The sequence below is a fragment of the Triturus cristatus genome, chromosome 6 (genome assembly GCF_964204655.1).
Source record: "Triturus cristatus chromosome 6, aTriCri1.1, whole genome shotgun sequence".
NCBI lineage: Eukaryota > Metazoa > Chordata > Amphibia > Caudata > Salamandridae > Triturus > Triturus cristatus.
The window spans coordinates 1351887510-1351908009 of NC_140589.1; the positions used below are offsets into that span (position 1 = coordinate 1351887510).

At 41.0% G+C, this 20500-nt stretch overlaps 1 protein-coding gene across 4 annotated transcripts in view; it reads right to left on the bottom strand.

Moving 5' to 3' along the window:
- The window catches only part of SANBR (SANT and BTB domain regulator of CSR), a 285399-nt gene that overhangs the window by 168941 nt on the left and 95958 nt on the right, over window positions 1-20500 (bottom strand). For all 4 annotated transcript variants that reach the window (XM_085612351.1, XM_085612350.1, XM_085612352.1 and 1 more), the window contains one exon: window positions 12665-12811. In XM_085612351.1, coding sequence (XP_085468477.1) covers window positions 12665-12811 — 147 coding nt within the window. The remainder of the gene's footprint in view (window positions 1-12664; window positions 12812-20500) is intronic.

Genomic DNA, 20500 nt, shown 5'->3' on the forward strand with positions numbered 1-20500 from the left:
TGGTGTGTCGTTGATCGCCGCCGGAGAAAGGGGCGGGGTCAGAGCCGAAGCGGCCAATGAACGGCGCCGAAAAGGCGCCGGCTCGACCTCTGACGAGGCAGCCGCCTGCGCAGAGGACTGAGAGGGATTCGGAGAGGTGCCTCGGGTCCGGGCCTCCACCCGCGGCACCTCCAGGGCCAGGGAGGAAAGCCGTTGGTGCCGGCTCGGCCTCCGGTAAGACAGCCGCCAACCCAGAGGACCGAGGGAGACTCGGGGAAGAGCCATGAGTCCCGGTGACCTCCTGCGATACCATAGGGAACCCCGCGGGGTTTTGCGGCGAGGCAGGGACGCCATGGGTCAAAGAGAGGAACCCCGTAGGGCCGCACCTCGACGACACCACACCTTCAAAACCTGAAGCCGAACTCGTCGGCGCTGGGGGGGACGCCGCCAACTAGTCCGCAGAAGGCCCCGCGCATGGCGAGGGAGCCGCGGATGTCACAGGGAGAGTCCCAAAGAAGCCTGCAGAGCCGTAGCATAGGCCTTCATTTGGGCCCTTGTTGCCCCAATGCCAGTAAATGGCGGATAAGGTGGTGACGGGTGAGGGCGCACGTCCCAAGAGGAACCCGCGCCCTCTTCAGAAGGAGGACAGGGCCTCGGCAGCAAGCTGCAGGACTTACCGGCAGGCAAGCGACGCCCATGGGGCTTCAGTGAAGGATGATGCCGCATCCGGAATCGGCGGCTTCGGGACCCTTCCGAGGTGGGAGACGGATGCTGTGACGAAACCGATCTGGACAGGCGGGCCAAAAGCAATTTCATACGGCGCTCCCGCCGGGACTTCGGCTTGAGATGCTGACAAGCGTCGCAGTCCGTAGAATCATGTTGCTCGCCCAAACACCACATACAAATAGGGTGAGAGTCAGTCGGCGACATCTGACGCTTACAAGAAGCACACGTCTTGAAACCCAAAGGCATTGCACACTGTTCCCAAAGCAAAGGCGTTAAAAGAGGCCTGAAAACAGGCCAAGGGGACTCATTCCGGATCCGCGTTGCACGCGGAAAAGAAGGAAAACTGACTTCAGCGCGCCGGGGTGGGGCTTATGTGACTTCGCTGACGTCACGCCGGTGGACGTCAGGGAGGAGTCGTGTGGTGCCGCCCCCGGCGCGCAGGGATGCTGTGGCAAAAATAATTCCGGATCCAGTCTCACGCCTGGGGATAATTCTACGTTAAGGAATCTGCGGCTAGTAATCTCGATCAGATACCTTTGAGATCTATCTGTTGGTGACCTAGCTCTGACCTTTTCTGTGCTTTTTGTGGGCGGAGAAGAAATAAAACAGTCTGACATGCTGCTAATATAATTTGTATTTTATGAACATATGACTGTCTCTCCCTTCACTACCTCTGATAGGTTTGCTGTGCTCAGGAACAGTCAGTCACACATCTGCAAAGAGGAGCCTTGTCAAGTTGGGGAGAGAAGTTGGCCTAATGGCTAGGGAGGTCGACCTTGAATCTGGGGTACCGGGTTAGAGTCTCGGGAAGGACGCGCACCATCCTGTGATTCTAGGCCAATCACTTAATTTTCCCGTGTCCTCATGTAACGCAATTGGTGCTCGTGTAAAGCGCTCTGATACCCAGTACCCTCGGGTCAAGTTTGCGTTTTATAAAACTCTATTAAAAACAAAGTGTGATAACCATATAAAGTTCTGGCTTATTTAACACAATAAACAGCACTTCACATACTGATACTTGGGAGAGCACATCTCTAATGGACACAGTCTGAATCATCTGTGAAAGACTAGAAAACGTTTCAGTCTTGGCATCTATCAAAAAAGACCACTGGGAGGCTGGTAGGAGTGAGCAATAATCATTTACATGTCAGGACCATCTGTAAAACGTCGGTAAGACTCCGTAAGGGTCGGTCCCTTGACAGACCTGCCTCTAAGATACATAATGAATTAATAATAGTTTCAGGCACAGTCATTTTCATGTCAGCATCACATCTAATTTTACTTTACGGGGCGTTGTATTGATGATGTCCTTATTATTTGAACTCAATTATGTGAATATCCAAGTTATTTAAATTATAATACATTCAACGTACAATTTATTAGCGGAAATCCCATTTTTGGGGGTGAAACTATATATTAAGACTGACAGAATTCAATCTAAATTGAACAGTAAACCAACAGCAACTAATAATATTTTTGAGGGCAAGTCCCACTTCAGTGATTAGACAAATTCCATTGGGAGAGATGGTGCGGCTAAAATTGTAGCGAGAATCACCACTTTAAGGAGGGTATTAAGGAATTAAGAAAAAGGTTGACGAAACAGAAATTTATGGGCAGCATTTTAGATCATGTTGAAAGTAGGATTTGAATGGTCAATAGAGAGACAACACTTGCACAGACACCTAGGAGGAATGCTGGAAACAGGTTGGCACTTGGGACCACTTACAGTTTGGAAAATATTGAGATTTATAAGGATCTTTTGAAACACTGGCCACTACTAACAGGAGTGCCTCGATTGGACAGTGTGATTTCTAACAAACCCCTGGTTGCATATACAAGGGGTAGTACCATCAGGGATAAAGTCAGCAGAAATTATCGGCCTTCTGTTACAGGTAATAATAAAAGTAGCTAGTTGCCGGATCCAACCAAAGGATTCTTTACATCCACGGAATTTAATCTGTGTAAAATGTTTTATGTCTAAGAAATTATTTTGAGAAATTGTACTACATTGACCCAATTATTAATTGCTATAGCACATTTGTAATCTATGGAATCATATGCAAATGTTCATTGGTCTATAATGGGAGCACTATAAGGGATCTAAAAATTTGAATTCATGAGCACCCTAGAGCTATTAAGAACAGGGATGTACATTCTTGTTTAGCACAACATATGAAAGATTGTCATTCTGATCTGTGTGTTTTTAAATTTCATGGGCTCCAAAAAATCAACATGAGTCCTAGGGGAGGCGATATGGAACTTGCTCTTCGAGAGAAGAAGGTAAGGTGGATAAGCAGATTGAGAGCTTTAGAAACAAGTTTAAAAATAGAAAGTGAGTTACATTACTTTATCTAATTGATTTGTGATAAAGTTAACAGTCAGAAGTTGAGTCTCTTCTTTTATACTTTATTTGTTGAACTAGGTTGTGTTATGGGATGAGTGAGGCATGGTATAAATTGTAACATTCTGTATGCATTTTTTTACTTTAAGGGTTTTCTGTTTAACGGCTCACTGATTGAAAATGCACCCTCAGTGTATTGACTCTAAACAATTAATTGAGGTGCATTACGGAGATGAGTGGTACCAAAGGGGATGATGGACGATTGTGCGTCTTTTGCTTTCTCGCCCTAAGTGCGCCAGGTATGCCCACATGTGGGTCCTGGGCTCACTGTGCCACTGGAATCAAGCTATTCTGGCTGAAGAGGGGTGAAACCCCGTAACCGGTCCTAGGATGCTTGTTTCCGGTCCAGGGAGGACCTGGCTTGGCAGTTCGGGCTGGACTGTTCCCATGAGGCACAGGGTCAAGACTGATTTGCATATGACCAGGTCTAAACTGGGGTGGCATGGTGAGCAAAAGAATGATGGATTGAACCCAGATCTTTTGACTTGGGGTGAATCTTTTGATTTGTTCTGCGTTCCGTCCATCGATTGTGTGTCTTTTGCTTATGGAGATGAGTGGGGCATGATTTGTATGGATATATTTTCTTGAGAATATGATCATGATGTGAGACAGCAGTGTTCTATGGAGCATAGGTATCATCTATGGAAATGGTTTCAATCATACTGGTAGGAACATTCAAGATGGCGGCTCTAGACCCAAGAAAAGTTCATTAGAATTTGAATTTGGCATCAGCATCAAAAATGGTCAATTGCTAAATATGGTGATAACTGTGGGTACAGTGATCTTCCTGTACAGAAGGAATCTACAACATGGCTATTTTTTACAGGTAGAATACGGAATGGCACAGAGTTAAGAGAACGATGTTACTTATGATATTGCATACAAGTAGAACTTGCGTTCTAACTAAATGAAGGGACTTCACTTGTATACTATGTTGAGTTAGTACAGACTTAGTGCAATAATTATTTGGCATTTCATGAGGGCATTCCAGTACCGCATCATCTAAGGGGTGTGTTCCCTGACCATCTGTTACAAGATGGTGAGAGCTATGTGTATATGACCGCCTGGTTTGTGATACGAAATTGACCAATAGGACTGGAAGATATGAGAGCTAAACCGGCTGCTCTTATCGTGGCAGTTTAGTTGATGGTGACTCTGGTATTGACGTGTCAAAGCAAATAACGCTTAAGGTATGACTCGGGTTAACCGATTTTGACTATAGGCTCTGCTGTGCTGTTTGACTTACCTGCTGACCCGCCGAGTTGCCACACTTCCCCTCGACGTTGAAGCTGTACGTTTCCACAACGCTCTTGGGGAAGCCATTGAGATGCCATCGGGGACGTGATGGGTGCGCGTGCAAGATCGCACGTCTGCTACGCCCGTGACTGAGCCGGCACGCGGAGGCAAGGGTGCCGGCTGGAGACGTAAGAAGGGGGAAAGCGAAAGGTGAGTGTTTAAGGAAAGGGCGCCGCCGCCAGGCTTATTAAGACCCTCGCCCTCCGGTATTGCTCCTCTCTACCCGAGTAAAAAGCCTCTTTAGTACTGCTGTGACGGCTGGTGTGAGGCTTGGCGCGGGGTAGCCCCATTGGGCAAATCTGCAACGGGGGAAAACTGCAGTACATTGGATGTTATATAATACCGGAGTCTACCTGGGTGAGTGGACAGTTAAATAAAGAAAAGAAGTATTAGTGGCACTTCAGCATCCTAATGTAGGACATGGTCTGTCAGCTATCAGCACAACAGAGGTAAGTGATTGGTACCTTTATGTTATGATACTTCTGGAATATAAAGGATCTTGTTTTTATTAATTATTGCAGTAGAAGTACTCACGCCGTGTAGTAGTCTGAAAGGGTGGTGGAGGCTAACAGTGAAGCTGCAACTTGGTGTGAAAGTGCTGGAACATCCAGATCTACAACCCAAACCTAAATCTACAACAATTTCACAATAAGAACGTGATATCAAAAGATGGCCCCAAGGAAGAATAAAGCGCGAAAAGAGCATTACCTGATGATCAAGGAGTCCTCAATTGAAAATGGGCACCGGTAGAAAGTATGGGAAGCTCCAGAGAAAGAGAAAAAAGGCCATCAAGGAGAGAAATGAAGAAGAAAGCCGCAACAGGAAATACCAAACCAGGAGCAAAAGGGAGAGAGCTAGTGTCAAAGTCAATAAAGGACTTTGTGAGTAAACACTTTAAGAGTTTACAAGAGTATACAATCCGCATTGAAAATCCCACACACCGATAAAGAGCAGAAAAAAAAAAAGAGTACGAGATTACTGATCATTGCGCACTAAATTTAGATTCATCATTCTTAAACTACCAAACAATTTTAAGCCAAAATGAACCCATTCTGGAACCAAGATTTTCTTCAGCTCCACTGATTTTTTTCTCTGCAGGATACTGAAGAGCTGCAACAGGAGGCAAACATTACCAACAGAGCAAGGAGTGATCAGAGAGACGATTCAGATATAGCTACAAGGCCTAAGCATGATAAGAGTACGGGGCAGTTTGGAATTCAAGGAATTGAGATTAAAGAAGGATCAGCGCGTAATATTACTTTAGGCCTCGATATCTCTGCAACTCCCTCGGCCTCAATGCTGGACATAATGCTGATGTTGCAAAAAACTTTGCAAGGGTTGTTAAAAGTTACTATGCTAAACAATGATATTATAAAAACCCCAAAAATTAAACTCCAGAAGATTGTGGGTGAATTACAAGGTATTAGGGGCCTAATGCAAACTATAGTAAGACTGGCTCCTGATACTCAGAACCTGGGCAGTGTCCGGGAAACTGAGCAGCTAGACAAATTGCAGAATGTGTACATCTCTAGATGTCCGATGCTGATAAAGAGATGGGGAGAACACACTTGGCGTAGGCACTATAACCCACAGTGAAAAATAGGAAGGGGAAAAATAAAGGCATTTGGGAAAGGGAAGGATGGTGGGGATTTACAACGAGCAGCCCCTCAAGAGAGGAGAGCTTCTAGAATTAGTAGGAAAATATGGGAGAGGAAGAGGTTATCAGAAGAAACGCAGATGAATGTTGAAGTGGGAATAAACATGGCCCAATCAAAAACCTCTTATAACTAGCAGGGAGGGTATAAAGGACAAAACTCATGAAAAATAACTGGGAGGAAATGATAACATTAGGAACATAGTCGAAGGAGGTAGAAAACCAAAAGTAATTACCAGTAAGAAGAACGGGCAGGGAAGAAGGAATGCCCATACCGTAAAAATGAAAGCAGGGGGTAATATGTGACTGTATTTGGAACCGTCCCAAATAGAGAAGGGGGAGAAAAAAAACAAGGAAGATTCTACCCCTAAATCGGTCCCATCTTTAATTTTCTTTCTCAAGTTATGACACTAATATCAACCAGGATTGCGAAAAAGGGGATGCCTATAAATGTAAAATCCAATGGTTGCTTGCTTGCAGGGTGTCCTTGTCGGTCACAGATAGGATGTATGAAAACTTGGTACTTATGAATGCCTACATGCAGTGGAGGTGCCACGAGGAATATAGGGTAGACATGGGAAATTTTAAGGAAGATGTGGACACTCTGTGTGAAAAGCATGGTAATGATATGGTCATTGTAAATTGAGATTTTAATCAAACTGAATCCGAAAAGATTAGATCCCTGGTTTAAAGAAATATTGCATTCATATAATATAATGTTAGCCGACTTTCCTGATTGTATTTTTTCCAGACGGAATAAAGCATTAGGAAAGTATTTGGGGACAAAGGGGTTATTTAGTCTGAATGGCAGGATAGAAACCGACTGCCCAGCAAAACAAACATTCAAGATAGGCACACAATATTGCCCAATTAATTACGTCTTTGTCTTTCTTCATGCAAGGAATTTTGCAAGAGTAAAAGGGTTTCAGGGAACTCAAAGAGAAGGTGGAGATCATAATCTCTTGCAATTTGAATTATTTAGTGGTAATATGAGCCCACTTGATATAGTAATTCCCCAACAACTAGAGTGCCCTAAGAGCTTACTAACAGATGAATATTTTGTAAAACTGGCTAACGTTCAACAGAAGCTAAACATGGAAATTGTTAGGGGTTAGGAACTGGAATGGTTTGAAGAAACATGTAGTACAATGCCTCAGAGTCTAATTAAAAAATAAGTAATGAAGCCCTATTGAGAACCAAACAATTCAAAGAAGGTGAAAATAGTATTTCAATGTGGAGTGTATGAAAAAGAAAAGGTTGATAAGGAGAGAAGAGAGAAACCTTAGAGCTAGATACGACCAGTGTAGACTTACAAAAAAATGACAAGTTGAGGCTTGGAATATAAAATGTTAGTAAGGAACCAGAAGAGGATTCATAAAGAGAAATGCTGGGAAAATCTGCTGGAAACGATTGAAGCTAAAAATGCACTGAAGTTTTGAAAGCTGGTACAGGACGTTTCAGGACAGCCCCTCGGGGCTATGAGCTGTGTGGTTGAAGAAGCAGCACAGGAAGAGTACTTGGGTGAACTCTATGGTACAAGTAAAACATATGAAGAAAGAGAAAAATTATTTTGGGAAGGTGTAGTTAAAGATATAAAAACGTACTTCGCAGTAGATAATGTAAAGCATACTATAAGGAAGTTAAAGTTAAACCGTGCAGCAGGACCAGATAACCTTCCCTCTATCATAATAACGACACAGCTAAATTGGTGGGCTGAATTCCTAACACAAATGTTCTTGGCCCCATTAGACTCGGGCCAATCCCCAATAATTAGATGGTAGCTGTAATTAGACCAGTATATAAGAAGAGAGATCTGAAAGCCCTGAAAAATTATAGATTGATTAACTTGCTGAATGTTGACAAGAAAGTTTTTGCCAAAATAATTCTGGGAATATTGAAGGATTGGGTGGAGCAGTGGTTGATTGTGCCTGTAGAACAGGGTGGCTTTAAGGAAGGCCACTCCACGATTGACCACTGTTTTGCTTTATGGGCGGTTGCGCGGAAGTATATGGAGCAAAGAGGGAAGTTGTACTGTTGTTTTGTAGACTTCCGTGCAGCATCTGACCTAGTAGATCGGAAGTGCCTATGGCAGAGCCTGAAAAGATATGACATCCCATAAAGACTACTGGTTGTAATACAGGAGCTACACAGACCGATTGGGCCCAGATCAATAAGGATACAGTGGGGACACGGACATCGAAAATAGCAAATATTAATGGTCTAAGACAGAGCTATGTGCTGGCCCCCCTACTCTTTGCCATATTTTTAGCAGATCTGCCATTTGTGCTGGAGGTAGATAAAAGTGCAAGCCCAAAAATGAATGGAAAACAATTATTGTGTTTACTGTATACAGATGATTTAGTCATTCTTGACCAGACAGAGTTGGGCCTACAAAGGAAGTTAAATGCATTTAGAGAATATTGTGTAGTAAAGCATTTAACTGTAAATATGATAAAACCCACATTTTATGCTTTGGAAAAAGAGATCTGAAGTGTAACTGGTATTTGGTACCAATAAAACTGAAAATAGTGAGTGACTACAAATATCTTGGAGTCTGGTTTGATAGGTCCCTAAAGTGGCACACGCATCTCGAGGCCCTGAAAGCGAAGGTGTGTGGATTGAAAATATTTAATTGTGTCTATGGGGAAATGTCCCATAGACCGCTGATAAAGGCCTACAGTGCCATGATACCCCCTGACCTACAATATGGAGCAAAAGTACTCTGCCTAAGTGGTAAAAGCAGATGGGATATTGAGGAAGGGAAGTGTATAAAATCCCGAATGTCATTAGCGGGCTCATCTATGATCCAGGCAACTAGATTAGAGCTGGGGATGACATCATGGAATATACAGGCTCAATTGGCTCTATTAAGATTTGGAAAAGACTGGGTCCAAGAGAGGACCAGAAAGTCTTGCAATGGTGTAAAAACAAGATCCAGCATAGAGACTTAAAATGGGCCAAAGAGGTTAGAAAGAAATTGTATTGTGTATGTGGGAAACTAAAGGTGAGAATATGTCAACAGACACTACAAGTAGAAGCTACTAAGAGCAAACTCAGAACTCTAGGGAAGGAACTGTCTAGGAAAGAAAGAAAAAAAATCAGTGCAATTTATGATAAATAGTTGAATGAAAGAAGCATGGTACCCATACTTACATACATTACGAAACGCTGGCTCCAACGCAAAGTATTAAGATTGAGAATTGGTATTAACCCCTGGACAATAAATGAGAGAATATAAATAGAAATGATGCAACCCGATGGTAAATGTACATGTATGATAGGCACAAAATGTGATATTTTGCATATATTAGTGGATTGCTCAAAAGTATTAGCTTTGCAGAAATTGTTTTCACATCCCATTTTCTTAAAATATGGTACTGTATCCCGTGCACAAGCTCTAGAACTTCTCGTAGATATGCCAAACCTTGACATCGCAATAGCTATTGGGAGATGTATGAATGCCACCAAAAAGTTTTTTTTAATGGAAAAATGAATTTGAAGTTTGAAAGTCATGATGGAATTGAATTTTAGATCGTTTTATCTGATGTAAATTTTTAGGATCATTCTTAATAGGAATTTTTATTATTTTTAAAAGTATTTACTGGTCTTATATACAGGTGTGACTATGATCTATATATTGAGTAATTGTGTAATGAAGTGTACGGAAATCAGTTCTGTTTTCTTCTTATACTTATTTTAATGGTAACGGTTGATGAAATTGTGAGGATTTTAGAATACTTCTAAAAATGTTATGTTTTTATGTTGTTTAAAGATCTGCGGTCTAAATAAATGTTACTTTGACTGAATGACTGACTATAGGCAAGAAACGATCCGATTAGTTAACCGAGGACTATTATTGGGATACTCGCATATATTTTACAACACATGCTTATTTGGAAACGTTTTAATGGAAAGTTTATATTTAGTAGCTATTGTGCTAGGTTATTCACTCTGCTCATGTGGGTGTACTCTGAAGGTCAAGTGTATAATTTATGAGCCTCGATGTAGCTAGAGGAGGGGACTTGCTGGCGGTACATAGAAAAATTTCAACCAGTTAGGTCATTTTGCCTGAACTTTTTGACAAATTTAACTCAGGTACTGCATTCAATTAACAAGTCACGTTTTCGCCGAAAAGATATGGCCACGTGTTTCCGAGGGAAATATATCCTACTGAAAAGGTACAGCTTTCTATGGAAGATTATGATCTATGTAACTGCTAGGAATATGCAGGGCAATGATTGGTTGGGATTGTTCCCATTGCAAGTTAAAAGGATTTTTATGTGTTTATTTAGAGGATATGCACCCAGAGGGGGTTATGAACAATTCTTATTGATGTAAGGTAAATTGGCACAAAATAGATAGAGGTTTGGCAGTGAGTAAATATTAATGAACAAACTTTTTGGACATCACGTATAAGACTATGGGAATATGATATTATTATTATTGGCTTGAAGTTTGAGAGATTCAATTTCTGTGATCTTAGGTTCTCCGCAATAAAGGGACTGAATTGTGAATTATATAGGAGGGACACGGACAATTGCAGTCAATAGTAGGTCATATGTGCATGATTGTTCTACTGACATTATTGGAGTTTTTGATAATTAACAAACATGTTGAAACTAGCAAGAATACCTCGGGTTTGGTAAGACATGATTATTATTGTACTGTCTAGTCTATTGAATAAGATTAATTATTGATTAACATGGACCATATATTTATGTAATTGTTTTTTTGATCTACTATTTTTAAATCTGTAAATCATGTATATATGTATGTCTTCTTACAGTCTGTATTAAGTCCTGTTGTAAAGGACGGAAAATGCTGGCTGGGCTGAAAAGTATATGTTGACGGAGGAAAGATTAAAGATGAATGCATCACTTAAAATCCTTCTTGGATCAAAGGACTGAACTGAGACAAGAAACATACACTTGAACTTTGAGAAAGAAAGACTATCTAATTGGACATTAATATTTGAAGACTTTTCTTTATTACATATTAGAGTGATCCCTTCTTTTGTTGTATGCATTGTTGTGCATTAGGGGTCTGTTGGCAGTGGATCCCGGGGGTGTGAGCACCATATTTTTGATAATCTTGGGACTACCGAGTGGTACTGTAGATTGCAGCCACAACTGCTTTTTCTCTTTGGGCCTTCACATCTGAAAGGTCAGCAGAGCTGCAGAATAATCACTCATGTCATTCTTGTGTCTGGTGCGGTGACAGAGTTGAGGCAGAGTCAATCATGTCCCAAGCAATCATATCAAGCTAAGCACCAACACAGTATCACATGATGAAAATTAATCAAACAAAATACGGAGGTATTTGGCACTACTGAATAACTATGGTGCTAATGAATGATGGTTATTGTTGTGTAACCTAATTACATTTATTTCATAAACTCTACAAGATTGAAAGATGGAGTGCAAACTGCGGGGACATGAACTTAGAGGGGGGGGAGGGGTAAACAAATATCCCTACAGTGGATGCATCAATCCAGTTAACCGCAAGTCTGGACTTAGTTCAATAATTTTGACAAATTATATTTAAAAAAAACTGTACCAGAATGATATTTAAGGCTAACTTTAAGATAACAACCTAAAAGTCAAGTGGCAGTTTATTCATCCTTCAAGACCTGCCATGAGTAATTAGGAAACTATGCACAGTCGAACAAGCCACAGGAGCATGTGATGAAGAGGATATAAAACTGCTCTGCTGCACTTCCACTAGCAGGTTTTGAAGCAGGAATGCAGGCGGGACAGAAGGAGTAAGTGTGCATGTTTGCCTGCTTTAGCCTCACAACGCATTCAGGTAGCAGTGAGCTTTATGAATAATAAAATAAAAGCAAATAAATTAATAAGAGTGACAGGCTGTGTGCCACTTTGTGCCTGGCCATCCAGTGGTGTAATCTAAAATATGAATACAGTAATGATTATTTGTTTCTCCAATCAGTGGCTAACTGAGGCCAACCAAAACCCCTGCTCCATCATTTATTTCTTTACATGTCTGGCAGATAGCTAAAACTGTATTTATTGCAAACCTATACAAAACATGACAAAGCTGGCAGGCTTGCACTTACAATCTAAAATATGCATAAAATGCCTGCTGCAGTTTTTCTGTAAACGATGCATCTCTTGGATAAAGCATTTAATGTGTGATGAGTCAGTGTACTTTTGACATGTCAAATAGTCAACGACAATACCTAGCAAGCACTCCATGAGAATGGTGTTTTTCAAACATAAATGAACAAAATATCAGAAAGTTTACTTTTAACAAAAGAGTTTTTAAATTTATGTTTTTAAGTGCTGCTTGAAAAAAGAATGCAGAGCATGTGGGAGCAGACAACTGTTTAAGAAAAAACAAATGCTGATGCTTCAGTTGCGGACTGCTGACGAGTGTCCGGTGCTTCAGGAAGTTCAAAACCCATATCGCTGAATTTGCTAAACAAAACAAAATGACCTAAACAAATTCATAAACTCAAATTAAAATATCTTATTACGACATTCAGTACACTAAAAGATGGTGACAAATGTGCCATAGTTGCCTGATAGACTCCTCAAATGCTTTATCAATTCTGACATATTTGTCTAATGGATTATGCCCTTAAAATATACCTTTGGAAGTTGAGTAGGATCAAATCGAAGAACCTTCTGGTTACAGCAGGAATACATTCCAGTGCCGGCTGACATATTTGTCAAACTACAAAACAGTGCAGGCGCCGAATGATACCGACAATGGGAGAAGTCACTGCATAGGAAAGACTGGTTAACAAAACATGAGAAAAACATCAGATTCAACCAATAATTGTGTTACATTCAGCTCACATCTCACAAAGGCAAGCTTGTACTGTGCATAGTAGCATAGAACTACATAAAGGAAATATAAAAATTATAATTTTCAGACACTATTTTTTTTTAATACTTTAAAGGCTACTGTGCCAAATGAATTCTGAGAATGAATGCCTCAAGAGTACTGGATTTTACAATGGGTGGCAGGTAAGATATTAAACATTAAGGTGACTTATGTGGGTTGATCTAAAACATCACCTATTAAATGTGGACCCCTTATGAATTACTACTGGAACTGGCTTCCTGGGTCCTTGGTCTAAGAACATTCTACGATTTTAACTAGAACAGCACACAAAACAGCAGAAACAAGTATGCATCAGGGGTCTCCAACCAGTAGCTTGTGAGCTACTGTAGCTCTCCAGCTCCTTCGGAGAGCTCACCTGTGTGCAGTCCAGCACATTAAATTAGAAAGCTTTTGCTTGGTTGAACTAATATACATGTAAAAAATTAGATCATACAACACTAACGATATCAGTAGCTCTCAATGCATTTCAATGAACATAAGTAGCTCTCACTGCAGAAAAGGTTGGGCGACGCCAAATGATTTCCTTTAACCGACCAATAAAAATATATACAAGAATCAAACTTATAATTTTAGTGGGATGGTTGGAGCTTTTCAAAATGGGATTTAATTTCTAAAAGCCAAAGCAAGGTGCTAAACGCTAGAACATCACTTTGCCTTTTGTGCTCCTAATGCAGACTGTCCATTTACAAGCACGTACAAGTACTTCAATTGAGGACAGCATTTGTTGCTACTAGATTCTATTTGATGATCCTGCACTGCTCAAATAAAGCCAGCTAACAATCCCAATTTAATTTTTAACCTCTGAATTCAAATTCCTGCACATTTACAATGTCAGTTTTGCATATTGCTTTTTATGTGCACATAATTATTCTGCCAATATAATAGATGGATAAGGGAGTTTGAAAAGTGGGCGGAATGCGAGGGGACATTCATACTGCAAATGGCCCAAAGAACCAGTAATGAAAAGATGTTGGAGGCAGCAAGGGCATGGGGTGGTATTAGTGGAACGACTACGGCAACTGACTGCTGACGAAGATGAAAACCTTGACGGGAGGACCCTAATGCGGGAGTCTGACCAATTGGTACATCTACCGTCCCTGAATGCTGACCGTATAATAGGGCTGATTGATGTCGCAAGCACCCCATACAGCTTTACCAGCAGGTCATGTTAGATGGAATAAAACGTACTGTGTACTGTTGGATCGACCAGCGCACACACTAGGTGGATTTGATAAAAAAGCAGCATGCCTGGGGGGTTGGGAGGGTGGAAGTTGGGGTGGGGTGAGGTGGGAGGGAATCTGTTGGGGCACTGATCGAGAGGTAGAACCTCGAGGAGATTCATTATTGATAGCATACGCTGCAAAGCCCTACAGAGCAAAGGGTTAGAGATCAGCCTGGGACTTTGATGGACACTATTTTCTTGCTCATTAGAGGGACTGATGGTCGATTGTAGCTGGATATCCTGAGGTTACTATGCTAAACTACTTTAAGATGTAAGATGAGACTCATGTGTAATCCTAATCGTATATGTGTGATGTTTAAATATGACTACTGTAAAATCAATTTAAAAAAAATGTATTCAGCCAATATAATTTTCAAGTTCTAGTTCTAACTTTTTCATTCAAGGTTTGGAACTCAAACGAGATCCACATGAATTATAAAAACCCATACAATAACATATAATAATAATAATATCATTAAAAAACTCAAGACATGAAAAAATACAATGAAAACTTTATCTAATAAGAACAAAGATAATTCGATACAAATTTAAAACACTTCAAAAACATAACTACTCTGGTACAGAACATTTCATTACAATATAGAGAGCTTCAGAGGTTGTTCGCACATGATATTTTGAAATGAAGGTCTCAAAAACGTAGGGCAGTACATTATCAATGCAGGGCAGACATAATAAATGATTCAGATCTAGGACCGTATTATTGAATAAATTAATTTATGCAATTTTGCGGTTAAAAGATTTAAAGGTAAAATAGTCAAACGAAGTAACGTCCTTAATGGTCTAACCACATGATCCATATTCTATTTTAAATATTGTTGGGATTTTCTCAGAATGACCAAGGTCCTTATAATGTTAATCTTTTCTTTTCTCCTACAAGAATCCAGATCTAGGCTCACATTTAAATTAATAGAAGTCTACTTAGGACAAGATTTTAACTGTGCTTCAGACCAAGCACTTACACTTCCCTGGCTTAGCTCAAACAGACTTAAAACAAAATTACAAATCCTATAGACCAAAGATTTGTTTTGCTCCCTCTTAAAGATCTCAGTGTGTGTGGAATTCCTTAATTAATTATATGTGCTTTTCAAAAGTCGATAGCTCCATCGAATAATTGCTGGAAGACCTTTCACAAATGCACTTTTCAACCCAAATTCTAATCTTAGGGCAGAAATGGCTGCCAAAGTATTAAAACTGCAAAGCTTCCCCAAAATCTTGTTTTTCTAAAAAAAGAATATTATATTTTATATATATATATATATATATATATATATATATATATATTTTTTTTTTTTTATTTTTTTTTTACCTCATCAGTTAATTGTAATGTGCATAACAAGGTGGCAGGTATTTTAGCCTGAGGAGATGGAAAAAGTGCCTATGACCAACTGCATTGTAAGAGGCACTCAAAATATTGGCCTGAGATATAGCCTTACTAATGCTATGTAACATATGCTCCACATCACTTAAATTATTGGTCACAATTTTTCCTAATAACAATATGATTTAATTTTCTCCGATATCTTCAGACTGTTTTATTGATTTGCTTTGGGAGCACAAGCCCTGCCAACCTGCGACAATGTTTCAATGGCTGTTTTTCTTGCTTTGTATTGTTTTATACATGTCTTTTTTCACAACATAATACTGACATGTTATGTTCTGAATGCAAAAAATAAAGGGGCTCATTACGATGGCGGGCGGATTGTTGCGGTGTTTGGGACCGCCCGCCAGACATGCGGAGGTCTCACCACTGCAATTAGGATGCGCCCATCAAGGGCCTTTAACATTGCAGACGGTTCTGTTGGCTGCAGCACCGTACGCAATGTTAAAATGGCATGCACGGCATTTCCCTGCAAAACGTGGCAGGCACCCCACGGTGCCTGCCATGCAGTGCAGGGAAATGCAGGGGGGTACCATGGGTACCCCCCGCCCAGTGTAGCAACACATCCCCCCACAACAAGGGGGGCCCGCTACGGGCCCCCGAATTCCTTTCCGCTAGTCTTTTCGCTGTGGGATGACTGCCACAGAAAGACAGGCGGAAAGGGATATCGTTATCCCTATGGCGGTACCTGCAAGGGACCACCGCAATGATGCCCTATTTTTTGGTTCCGCAAGGCAGGCTGAAACGGACCGCCTTGCGGAACCGTGGCAGATGGTCTTTGCATCCGCCATGCTTCCCTGAGGTTTCCCCCTGTCATCATACTCTGGCAGGGGGAAAACTGCTGTCAGATGGCGGCAGGACCGCCACTGCCGGCCCTGCGGTGATGGTCCTTCCACCATCCTAATCAGCCCCAAAGTTCTTTAAAAAAATCATCTACAATTTTTCCTTACAGAATAACCACATATAATTAGAATATATGTGTGCTCCTTTACCCTTAAGTGTAGAGAAAAGAACAAGGGGACCCGTTCTGGTAGCCTAGGGACCTCGGGTAATAACTTATTTTGAAGAACAAAGGTCCTTGGCATAGGGGGAGATAGTATAAATGTTTCAACATAGACTACAATGAGCACTATGGAGGGTCTTCCAATGTCCAGCCGGACAGAGGAATATTTATTCAATTAAGATAACAGGATGGACAAAATACAAGGCACAACAGAGATGGCAAACGGCACAGTCCTGTACCGAGCGTTGAAGAGAAGGTATAGGGAGTATAGACACAAGAAGGAAACAGCAGGCAAAAAAATGGTTGAAGGAAGAGCAAAAGGCGGCTTACATTTACATAGTGATACTGTGTAAGCTCAAACCAACAAACAACGCACTCATTTTATCACAATGGTTAAATTGTGGTGTTTGCTACAAAGGTCGACGTTTCGATCCCTAGCTCTCAATACTATGGGATCATCATCAGGACTAGAAAATGAACTGTTGCCTGATAGATAGTGTCAAGGAGCCTCGAGCGTGGTCCACAGGTGGTCGTATTACTGACAGTGGACGACGGATGGAACAAGCATTGGGGAGGGCTGGAGCTTGTGGATAAAAGAAGGGGCGCAAGAGGCCGGAACGGATGTTCATGGGCCTGAGTTAGAGAGTATGTGCAGCGGATGGGGCTGCAAGAAAGCGCGGGACCGGAGCTCTCGTTGAGTAGCTGGCGGCCGGAGGAAGCAAGGATCTGCCTTTCCGTACGGCTATCACGCCGCACGGTAAGAAGGATAGTTGGAAATGACCAGGGATAATAACAAAGGGGCTAACAGACCCTGCTTTAGGCTATTTGTTGCAGGAATTACAGCAGACACTCCCCAATTCCCTCACCCCGACCTCCCACACCCAGAGAACAACACTTGACACCATGTGGAAGTGTGGAAGGCAATAATTAGATTCAGCAAAAACTCTGAATAATAAGACTATGTAATTTTATCCACAGAGAAGGACGGTCTTCTTGATTAAACGCTGTGGAAAAGTCAATAAAAGCTGTGAATACAGAAGAACCTTTGCTGGCTACATATTTTTTCATGATAAGATGAAGGGCAGTGATGTTATCTAGAGTGCTATGATTTTTCCTAAAGCTGGACTGTTCCATAGGGATAATCCTTCTTTCATTGACCCAAGAATTAAGATGCTTTAATAGGCTCTCAGTAAAAACGTTTCCCACGGCATCTAGTAGTGCAATAATTTCCTACAATTTCCGCATATTCATACTAAGAGCCTCCGAGGGCAATCCATTTACTATTGTATTTATTTATGTTTTAACTAACTTTTAAATGTCTCTTTCTCCTCTTTAGGAGGGTGATATGTTTTTCTCTTTCAACCACAAAGGAGGTGAATTGCAATCTAGTCAACCTATTTCTCTTTATTAAGAGAAAGGAGAGGTTGTTGTGAAGGATTGTTGTGTATCTGCATGGACTTATGGCAGTCCCCGTGAATCACCTATTTCATAAACTGGGAAAATGAATGAATTGTATCCAAATTCCAGGATCCCTAGTTATTAAACAACTCTTCCAAGGACCCTTTCAGTTGTTGGATCTTGGCTGTATACCAGTGGGTTCTTCCAGTGACCCTATCAAATTTAGAATTAGAACCACAACATTTCCAACACCCCACTGGAGTCATACTAAACTCTAAAGTAAAGAAAATAACTCTATGGTCACTAAAAGAGCTATCAATAATTTTCAAATCAGAAATGAGACGAAATACAATAAATGAAACAATAAGATAATTAATTCTACAACATCCAGTAATTGCTTTAGGAGTAAAATGAGTAGGGAAATCGGAGTCAAATCTACCATTTACAATCAATCATCTTTTCCTGAGTTTATCAAGTAGTTCCCACCCTTTATCTGTTTTTATTTTTGCTGGAAAGCAAACAGGCAGAGTTTTAACGGCTTCTTCTTTCTCTGTATCGGCATATAGGCTGATAGAATGATTGGAATCCTTGCAATTTAGATCACCAACTAAGACAATCTGGGAGATCTCCTCCTGTTCTACGACATTATTAATGAACAGGAAAAACAGAGCTAAAGATTTGTGACAAACAGGGTCCTGAGGAAAATATGCATTTATTAATAAGATAGGCTCCCCAGAATTCATCGGAGACAGAGTAATATTTATGGCTGGAAAGAGATTAGAGACAGCGGAAAACCCATTATATTTCCAATTAAAATCAGCAGTAAAAAAAAAAATCGCTATGCCAACCCTAGTGCACCCTCTCCTAGAGGGCACAGCGTTACAAATAAGAACAAAGTGTCCATCCAGATAAAAAGCATTTGAACATTACGTTTCCTGGATGCAGATCACATCAGGTTTCAGGCTATTTAGAATAGCCAGCTTGTCTGGGTTAGTCAACAACCCTGCAGCATTCCAGGAGAACACTTTGAATTTATTTATAACGAGATGTCGTGATCATCTGGCCCAAAGTGCGGTTACCATTAAGGGCACCAGCCAGCCAACTCCATTTATTTATTGCGCCCTCATCAGTAAGTTCTGGTTCCACCCTTTTCAGGTCAAATAATGCGACCTGCCTTCTGCCTATCCCTAAGGAAACCAATAGATATTTTGGATTATCACAACATGATTTGTTATTGTCCAAAAAAAAACTCTTCAAAAGCAAAATGTACATCAATCTGGTGGACTAATCTCTGTTCTGTTCCCATGATACAGCAATTACATCAATACCTCTGAGTAACAAATATTCATTATTATATTAAATCAGATGTCACCACCTTAGAGTGGAATGCTCTCCAGCGGTTCGGGGGTGGGGGTCGGTAGCTGGGGATACCCTGCATGGTGAGTTTGCATGCTGTGTCGAATTCAGAGCTCTGATGAGCGGTTACATTTTTGATGTACTGCGGAGTGACTGTGGTGGTGCGTTGGGGGGCCAAGGCCCTTGTTGAACACCCCTCTACCGTTCCGGGGTTGGTTCCCTTCTGTCCCCCCTCACCCCTTCCAACCTATTGTCCCCATAGCCCATCTTGAAATCTACCTTCTTTCACCTTCGGACGGTCTGTCTGGGTTGGAGGCTGGGGAGAGTCTACCCACTTTGTGAACTGCTGCCTCTATTTTTTAATGCTGCTGCTGCTTATTTAATGATTGATCAACATGTATCGGTTGTTCTTTTTCAAAACTGTTCATGGCATGCATTTGATTGCTTAATTCTTATATGACCAAGTTGGATGATGGTCACGTTGATGCCTTGTATGGGTACGCGCTGCACGAGCTATTCCTATGTACCCTCCTTTTATGTCAAATGATAATAAAGACATGTTAAAAAAAAAAAAAAAAGGAGTGTAATGTTACCCTTAATTTCAGCAAAGCATGATAAGACGAAAGAATGATTCAAAATTAGACCATTATCGAACATTATCACTAAATCAAGTATAGTGGTTGCAGAAGGCATAGATAAAGCTGATCCTTTTCCCTCAGAGCTCTGTCTGTGATTTACATTTCTTACGACAGCATTGGGAAAGGATTTAGCTGAGAGATTAAGATCAGTTGTTAAAAGTTCCAAGGCACCTTTTAAATTATCTTCTGCAATCTTTACATCAGTGGGAATCAAAGAGGGATTGTCTTGAGTTAAGAAGTGTTCCTGATGAAGCTTCAGTTCCCCAAAGACGACTTTTGTTTTTATTATCTGACTCATTCCTCTCTAGAATGGTTTCCACAATTTCAATAATATGGAGCTTTCTTGACTCTTTTTTTTTAATTCTCTGTCTCGCCTCCGCAAATTACAATTGTTAAATTTTTTCTTTTGTCTTGGTGGAAAGCAAGCACATCTGAGTCTGCCCCCAAAGAGGAATCTTTGCTCTTAAAAATAGGGAAGAGGGCAGTCACAGGGCATGGAGCTACCTCAGGGGGCTGTCACACATACTAAACTTATTGTAGAAGTATGTCGAAGAGTTTTTT